At 35.6% G+C, this 10,000-nt stretch overlaps 1 protein-coding gene across 1 annotated transcript in view; it reads left to right on the top strand.

The window, feature by feature from the left end:
* The window catches only part of LOC119582450 (basic phospholipase A2 PA-12C-like), a 14,632-nt gene that overhangs the window by 2,063 nt on the left and 2,569 nt on the right, over window positions 1-10,000 (top strand). The window contains 3 exon segments of the mRNA XM_037930688.1: window positions 7,441-7,648; window positions 8,203-8,227; window positions 8,229-8,310. Of these exon segments, the coding sequence (XP_037786616.1) occupies window positions 7,548-7,648; window positions 8,203-8,227; window positions 8,229-8,310 (208 nt within the window). The 5' untranslated portion in view covers window positions 7,441-7,547.

The following is a 10,000-nucleotide window of genomic DNA, read 5'->3' as shown; positions in this document are numbered from 1 at the left end:
ATATATAATATATATAATATACATATATATACATATATACACATACATATATATATATATATATATATATATAATAATATATATATATATATATATATATATATATATATACACACACACATATGCATAATATCTCGGAGTTAAGAGAGTGAAAGAGAGAGTGTAGAAAGATCTCGCCCTCCTTCTCAGTGTTTTATACGGATGAGTTGAAAGTTTAGAAGTGTTGTTGCCTCCAAGCGCCATGACGTCAGATTTTGTTTACCACGGCGTATTGTGGGAACTAGGTGCCTGTCGCTTTGTTCAAATCTTTTTTTTTAATAAGTATATAAACAAGAATTAGTTTTTGAGTCACTTTTCGTGTTTTTTTTTTTTTTTTAAGTTTGATTTAGAAAGTGAAATCTTAAAGAGGAAACGACAGATTTTAGTCAGTGAGTCTCGGCCGTACTAGAGAATTATTGAAAAATAGAACAAATTAGTAAAAAAAAAACAATATATTTAAGCAGTAATATTCAGAATTATGAGATAAGTGATAAGGACAACAATAACCATACGGATTAACACTGATAATGAAATTACCATTATTATTGTTGTTATTAATTGCTCCAATAGTTAAGTAATAATGTTAACAAGGAATATGATAATGATTATTGAGTATAGAAAGAGGTTAATAAGGATAATAAAGTAATAAAACAAAAGAAAAATCAAGAACATTACCCATGATAATAAATAGCTGTATTACCGTTATTATCATTATTCTTTGTTATTACCATCATCACCATTACTATTATTATTATCATTATTCTTAGTTATTACAGTCACTATTATCATTATTTCATTATTCTTAGTTCCTACTATCATCATTATTATTAGTTATCACCATCATCACCATTGTTATTATTCTTATCCTTATGACATTCCCCATCTTCCTATTATATCAACACTGTTGTTCTATAACCACCATTATATAGCATTACAGTCAAAACTACTAATAAAAAACGCGTAAACAACACACACGTTACGAATTGCCTCATATAACCTGAACGACAATAACCTCTCCACCTCCATTTCCTGGTTTTCTTTCCAGGTAATCACAAATCACTTCTCGCGGTTTGGTCATCTAGGAAGGTCAGGAGACACTAACCTTTAGCTACACTTTCGGTAGCTTGACCTTGGCGTGACAAGTCCCCGTGACAAACCCTCTGGTCAACGGACGCTGCGGGGACTAATGACAGTATTGAGAGCAGCAGTTGTGCTTGTTATCATCATCCTTAGCATTACTATTATCATTATTACCACCGTTATTATTTTTGTTATTACTACTACTAATATTGCTACTACAACTGTTATGATGATGATGATGATGATGATGTGATGGTGATTATCAGTAAGTTTGTTTTCCTGTGTTTTACAAAGCTAGATCTGGTCTAGAAACGTTTACATTCTTCTTGGTGGTAATCACCTGACCGTCTGGGAAAATGTTTTTATGACTAACGTTTTTTAGTGAAGGATGACATTTCATGTTGATGAATTGTGAAAGGCAAAAAAAAACGATATGAATTCAGCTGATAGTTTTTAAAAATTACATCTGTCATGTAAACGAGTTTTGTGTTAAAAAAAATAATAAATAAAAAAAACATCTGGGGTATGATTAAGAGTTTCTTTAAATGACGAATAATTTTTTTCCCTTTTAATCTACGTTTTATTATTTTGCTCGTTAATATGCCTTAAAACGAAGAGAAGAAAAAAACATTCCATTTGTAACAAAAAACGAATATATGAAATATAAACACGTTTCGTCATACTTAGCACAATAATTGGCCAAAGAATTAATACTTGTAGCTCCTTCCAAAACTCGTATACCGTAAACATTAAGAACTGACGTAACTCTCCAGCTCCCATTTCTCTGCTTATTACCTTTTCTGCTTTTAGCTACGCGCAATTTATGGGGAGGGGGGGGTGAAGTTAGTACAAATTACAGTCGTGCTTGTAATAACTCATCCTTCCCATCACGTGACCAAGGAGTGTGTGACGCTCTGTCGACGTTCACCGAGCTTCACCCACAGCGCCGGGTCTTCGTGGATCGTGTGTGTGTAGGAGTGCTTGAAAATAATTGGTTCGAAACGGGTTAAGAGGATTTTTTTTTTTTTTCAGAAATAATTATATATATACATACACACGGTATGTATATGTATATATGTATATAGAATATATACACATATTGCATACTTGCGCGCATACACACGCATCTGTTTATTAAATACATATTTGCCATTGTATGCATATATGTTTATATACGTCTCTGTATTCATATATGCATATAAATGCATTTTTATCTAAGAAGCGTTGATAAAAAAAAGATAGGAATCCAACCCTACGAGCGTGAAATTCGTCTTTGTCAGATAAACGTCAAAGCCATAATAATGAATTCAGGAGAAGCACATCTACGGAATAGGACTAAGACAGTATATATAAAAAAAAGGAAAACCGTAAAAAAATACATATCGTTATCTACCTCCAATCTCTACATCTTGCCTCTCACCCCTTAGACTGTCGCTTGTACTGCACACCCTTTAAAAAAACAATAAACCTAAATACACTCCTCACACCCCCACCAAATAAAATATAAACAAACCATTTTCGTAAAAAAAAAGTCACATTACAGAGTGCCCTAACCTAGCCAGCCCAACCGTTGGACAGGGATCGCTGTAACGAGGTTGACGCTGCAGGGGACGGCGAAGGAGCCCTTGGGGAAATGACCAGCGGCTAGCAGGAAGTACAGGACAGGCTGTTCCTCTCGCCTCTTCCTGCTTGGCGACCTTGGAGTGCGCACTCTGACGACGCCCCTTGAAGCGAAAGTGATGCGGCCAGATGGGGACTTCTGTTGCGGTAGAGAGGAAAAAGACGATTTTTATTTTATTTTTATTTATTTGTTTTTTTATTATTATTATTATTGCTATTATTAGTAGTAGTATTTCTTTTAATGGGAAGTTGTAGATCTTAGGGGTTGTAATTTCGTGTATTTGTGTATATTTATTATCTTTTTTTTATTATTATCATTATCATTATCATTATCATTATTATTCCCGTCGCTGAGAGGCATTGTTATGTAATCGATCTCTTTCATTTCCCAATTGGTCATTTGGTTAATTGGTTAATGGCTGTAAATACGCAAAAAAGTGACCATGAAAATTTCTGGGTGGAGTTACCCAATATCTATACATTAGTGTGTGTGTGTGTGTGTGTGTATCTGTGTGAGTGTGTGTGTTCGGGGTAGGAGAGCAGAATATCAAGTTTTAAGAGAGTATTTTGGGATAGAATAAGTAGAACTATGGTAGGTGAAGAGAAGGAGTCATTCTTTTTATTATCAGTAGAAGTTGTGGAAACAGCAGCAGCAGTCTTGTTAATTGTTATTGGTTTTCTTGTTAACATCATCATTGTCACCATCATCATAAGCATCATTATATGCACGCACGCACACACACTCTCTCTCTCTCTCTCTCTCACACACACACACACACACACACACACACGCACACACACACACACAACACACACACACACACACACACACACACAATCACACAATCACACAATCACACACACACACACAATCACAGAACTTTACGCCCATTTCTTGCGGCCTGTATCTAACTCCGTCACAGGCTACATCCACGTTAAGTACTGTACATAATTAGTAGAACATGTCTATGTAACACGCTAGCTTCACCTTTCCCAGTTATCATGTAGCATTATGCATGGCCATATAGCTGACAATAAACCTCGCAACACCAACTCCACAACTTAACATAGCCACGCGCAAGTCAACATTATTTTAATTCATCTAAGTATTCAGGTTAGTTGAGGATAGGCTTTTTACCACTGAATGGGGGGGTGGGGGTAATCGTGTTTATAAGTTATCATTACTTTATTCCATCCTAGTGTTGGGAAATTCCCTGAAGGGTTGGAGAGAGAGAGAGAGAGAGAGAGAGAGAGAGAGAGAGAGAGAGAGAGAGAGAGAGAGAGAGAGAGAGAGAGAGAAAACGGACGATAAATCAGGTCTCGTTGAGCGTAATTATGAAGGCATTCGCGTCCACAATGCGTCCCAGACCATATGTCCGACAATACGTTTATTAAACGCTTTGTCAATTTAGGCTTTCATATATAACGTGAACTTCGATCTATTCTATCGCAATATAGTGATATGTGTGATATGAATATGATTTATGGCATATTATCAGATTTTTTATGGGAAAGAGATAAAACATGATTTTTTTTTCCAGTATTTTGCCTCCTCAATTTTTACTTATATGAGTTTCTTTATTCTGTTGTTCCTTTAATGATTCCATTAATTTTTTTTTCTTAAATATTTCCCTTCTTTATTAAGTTTTACGAGTTATTTTATTTAATTTTTCTGCTAATTCCGACATTAAATAATTTTTCTTAACTGTTCTTTTCCCCTCCATTGTTTTGTTTTCATGAGATTTTTATTTTTATTTATTATTACTATTTTCTTTTTAATCCTGCTCACTAGCTCCTTCGGCGTCGGGTGGGCGTAGGGCACGTGCCACGCCCACCGAGGGGCAAGGAGTGTTAATGGGACGAATTTTGTCTTTGCGGTTTTCTTTTACTCTTTGGTCTTGCATTGTTCTCTTGTTCTTGTTCTTTTCTCTCTCTCTCTTTCTTTCTTTCTCTCTTTCTTTCTTTCTTTCTTTCTTTCTCTTCCCTCCCTCCCTCCCTCCCTCCCTCCCTCCCTCCCTCCCTTCTTCCCTCCCCCCTCTCTCCCACTCTTTTTCTATCTCTCCCTCTATCTCTTAAAGAGTAAAACCTTTTCATTTATGAGATTTTTATCGTTAATAGTTGTAAAAGGGCAATTGTTTTGTCAGAAAAGCATCACATCAAATATCGGCAAGGTGTGTGTGTGTGTGTGTGTGTGTGTGTGTGTGTGTGTGTGTGTGTGTGTGTGTGTGTGTGTGTGTGTGTGTGTGGTTGTGTGCGTGCGTGCGTGTGCGCGCGCGTGTGCACACATACTTGTTAATTTCTCATAAATAAAACCAGAAGAAAAAAAATCGAGGGCTATTTACAAACTACAGTATAAACATTTCCATCTCTCCACATACTATACCATTACGAGTGTTTTACACAAAGTATATACATGGATGATATACAACACATGTTAGAAGCAAGTTGTGTGGTTATTCCCTCCATCTTGTTTACATTCTAGTCATATGATTTAATCTCTATCTTTTGCCACTGTGACGCAAAACCAGAACGTCACGAAATTGCATAATGAAGAATTTCACAAAAATGTTATACTGCAACAGACGCTACAGTTCTTAAAATTTATAGGCGCAAAATTACGGTGTTGCCAAGTTACGTCAGGTCTGGACGTTGTTATGTACTTATGCTTTCTTTCTTGAACATTATTATTATTTTTTTTTAGTAGTGTGTGTTTACAATTTCGATGTGGAGGTCAGTATGGAGTGTAGTCTTTTTGTGAACTTTTTCTTTTAACCTCTTTCATAATATTTGACAAGATCATATCGAGGATGTGGCAAGGCTGTTCCTTTCCTTTCTGTTTCAACTCCGGTTGCTCAAAACTCTATTTTTATATCGTTTCGCCAATCTAAGTTATTTAATAATCGTGTGTGTGCGTGTGTGTGTGTGTGTGTGTGTGTGTGTGTGTGTGTGTGTGTGTGTGTGTGTGTCTGTCTGTCTATGTGTTTGCGCGTGTTTAGTATCTAATTACCACACACAAACACACACACACACACACACACACACACACAACACACACACACACACACAACCCACACACACAAAACCACACACACACACACCACACACACATAACCACACACACACACACACACACACAAACACACATATATAATATATATATATATATATATATATATATAAAATATATTATGTATGATATATATATAATATATATATATTATATATATATCTATGTATGTATATATATATATATATATATATATATATATATATATATATATGTAAGTATATATTTATTACACACATACACACACACACACACATTTATATGCGTATATTATATATATATATTATATATATATATATATATATATTTTGGTTTTGGGGTGTGTAAGTATATATGTATGTACACACGCGCACACGCGCGCGCACGCACACACCCCATACACACACACACACATACACACACACACACACCACACAACAACACACACAGAACACACACACACACAACACACACACTCACACACACACACACACACTCAATATATATATATATATACATATATATATATATATATACATACATGTATACATACATGTATACATACATACATACATACATACATACATACATACATACATACATACATACATACATACATATACATACACATACACATACATATATATACACATACACATACTGATGGCGATGGTGTTGCCATTATAATATTAATACCAGCCCTCAAAAAAAGAGAGCTTTTATATCTACAATTAACCGCAGCCTTCAAACTCACACCTAACCATTCCTCACTATGAAACTCGATACCTGAGCAATACAAACGTTACACAGTCCCACCAACACCCCTCTGTTCTCTTGAGGAAATTAATTAACCATCAAATTAATCAACAAGGTTAATAGCAGACTTTAACTCATGACCTTCCCCTGCAGAAAAGGAAGACTTTATAGCAATGGCCGTTTCAAGGTCGGCTTGTAACGGATTGCAAGTTAATTATTTCCTGTACCTCGTTCTTCTTCCTGTTTTTTTTGTCCTCGTCAGAAGTGAAATGTATTAGGGACTGGGGAATGGCAAAGAGCGAATGGGAATTGTGTTTTATTAGGTGTAAATCGGAGGTATTGAATATGATGACGATTTGTAGGGAAGGGGTGGGGGCGAAGGATATTTCAAAAAGGGGGATGAACTTGTGTATTAAAGCGATGAATTGTGGATAGAAGGTTATTTCTCCTAAGTGAGTGCGTTTGTATCTGTAATGAATTCCTGTGTACTTTCCTGTTGATTAATGATGTAGAATAGCTTGATTTTTGTAGGTGAACTTGACGGCAATGCTACCTGTGATGGTAATGTTAAATGAAGTAATATTTGTAATATGATGCTTATGATACTGATGAGTTTTCTTTATATTCTTTTACGCACTGTTACGATTTATTTTAATATTGCTGTAACTACTACATCACCATTACCCACCGCCATCACCATCCTCATCACCATCACCATCCTCATTATCACCAGCATCACCACCATCACCATCCATCATCACCACCACCACATCATCATCATCACCATTATCACTTATCATCATCACCACCACACCAAACTCCATACTAAATGCACAGTCTAGAAATATAAAACCACCTTAATGAACTAAACCCACTAAAACTCTCCCTCCCACTTCCAGCTTCAGCATCCACGGACCTCAATAAGCAGACGAGCCAGCAGGAGGAACCAGAACAGACTAGCATAGCCCCCAGCAGGAGAAAACGTTCAGTCTTCCACCTGTTTAACATGATGACCTGTGCCACAGACTGCAACCCTTTAGATTATAAGGGATATGGGTGCTACTGTGGTTTCCTTGGCTCTGGAGTTGTGGTGGATGGCATTGATAAGTAAGTATTTCGTGGAATGGAAGAAGATATATATATATATATAGTATATATATATATATATATATATATTATATATATATAATATATATATATATATTATATATATATATATATATATATATATATATATATATATATATATATATGTATATATATATGTATATAATGTTGTTTTAAGGATGTTCTTGTGAGTGGATTGAGTTGCTGTTGTTGGAAGGTGTTATGGAGAATAAGATTTTTGGTCTATTTCTATGCTCTCTTTTAGTGTTTTGTTGTTTTTTCATACTGGCTATTTGATATACACAGTAGAATATTAATGGTTAATGTAATACTTTCTGGTTTTGTATATCAAAAAAATAAAAGAATGTATGTTTGGAATTCATTTAATTATTATATAAATTTTCCAGAAACACTAAATGATCTTGGGTATTTGATTCTTACATTGCTGAGTGTTTCTTTATTCATTTAATATTACTTTGTCATTTCCATTTCATATTCTTATTCCTCTCTCTCACTCTTCAAGTTACCAGTTTTCATATCAAATGATATTACAGATGTTGCAAGGGTCATGATTGGTGGGTATGAACATGCAAGTTGCAAAGGCATAGATCACTACTTTACTCCCTACAAGTGGAAATGCAACGGAGGATCACCTTACTGTGGTGAGTGAGCTGACAACCTACTCTGCTGCTGACCAAAAACAGACCCCTTGTGTGGGAGACCAAAGCAAAAGCTATGGAAGACCTCATATATATACAGATTCCATTATTTGTGTTTGACAAGATACTGATGTTTCTATTTTTTCACAGGTATTTGACACAAGGCATTAATGACAAGATATTTGATCCTCCCTTGCTTATGTTTGTCCTGTCCCTTCTTTACCAATTTGCACTGCCTTTAAGCACTGTCTCTTGACATTTTTACTAACTGACAGGGAAGCCGCAAGAGCAGCAGTTAAGACCAATTTAGCTAGCAATAACAAATGACTTTTTTTTACAGATTCAAAGCACAGTGGACTACTGACTTTTCCTTATCTATTTCATTTATATCATCCCTAGCTACCTTCTTTTGAGAAGAATGACCACAGTACAAACAAAATGACTCTGACTTTGAATCTGAACAGGTGCTGCGCCAGACATGACTGGTGTTACAATCAAGCTCGGTGTCCCCTTATTCTCACGTACTTTGCCTCATACATCTGGACCTGTCATCGCCGGCAGCCCAGATGTGGTAAGGTGACTCATACTGTTGACTGAGACATGACTTGAGAGGTCCACCACAAGATGATAGACATTCCTGTTATCTAGATGCCCCTTAAGAACAGGAACAGTACTCAGTTTCTGTGAAGCTACGGCAGACTTTGGTTGTAGGGAAAGAAGTTGCCTTTACTGGCTTCAAGATGACATCAGGATACAGTGATTTTGGAGATGACTTGAGCTAGATCTTCAGTGACACCTTGACCAAGGCCGTGACCTTCCAGTGGGACTCAAGAGGCACAAGAAGCTCTTATGAGGATTTCTTTCTCGAATACCCATAGAAATCCTACAAGTGACCTGAGTTGACTCTTGACCAGATAAGTATACATTAGGCATGTACAGAAGGTGGTTGAGTCATTATGAGGATGATTTTCAAACCCTATGATATTTTTTGCCATGAATCCAAGAAATGTAGAATCCATCCTTTATAGTACATATAGATCTAATTTTTACTGTGAATGATAGGTGTTATAGAAAATAATATTAACATAAGATTATGTGCTTTAGATAGTTTACAAATTGTAACAAGTATTGACAATACAACACTGACAACAGATAGGTTCCCTAATAATCTTTATGAATGAATCAAAATTGCTTTTGTTTTTTTTTGTGAAAGTTATCCTCATTGGCTCAATTCAGTGGGAGTTGGGAAGAGAAGCTATGAAAGGTTATGAAGGGAGCATTAAAGTGCTTTTTCTAAAGACCACCACAAAAACTACTGCTGAAGACTAGGATATAGCTTTTTGCTTCTGATACTGTACATACTGTATAAATGTGTTGTTTCTCTCAAGAAAGTTTTTGTAAAAAGGCTTACAAAAACTTGTTTGCATAGCATTCTTAATGTAATAAGCAAAAACTTCTCCAGCATGTAGTAATATATTTTAATAATACATGCATATGCACCTATTGGGCTTCCAGCTACTTCAAAAGACACTTTTATTTTTCTTATACATGACCAATCAGCACTGATTGACTACTCTTACTTTTATATGCTGTTAAGGCCAGTTGACTTTATGCACAGTGAAGATCACTAAATTTTTGCAATTATCATATCCTTGTCTTTTCCACACTTGCACTGAGCATGTGTCCTTCACAT

The sequence above is a fragment of the Penaeus monodon genome, chromosome 16 (assembly GCF_015228065.2).
Source record: "Penaeus monodon isolate SGIC_2016 chromosome 16, NSTDA_Pmon_1, whole genome shotgun sequence".
Classification (NCBI taxonomy): Eukaryota; Metazoa; Arthropoda; class Malacostraca; order Decapoda; family Penaeidae; genus Penaeus; species Penaeus monodon.
This window is presented reverse-complemented; position numbering and strand designations above follow the sequence as displayed.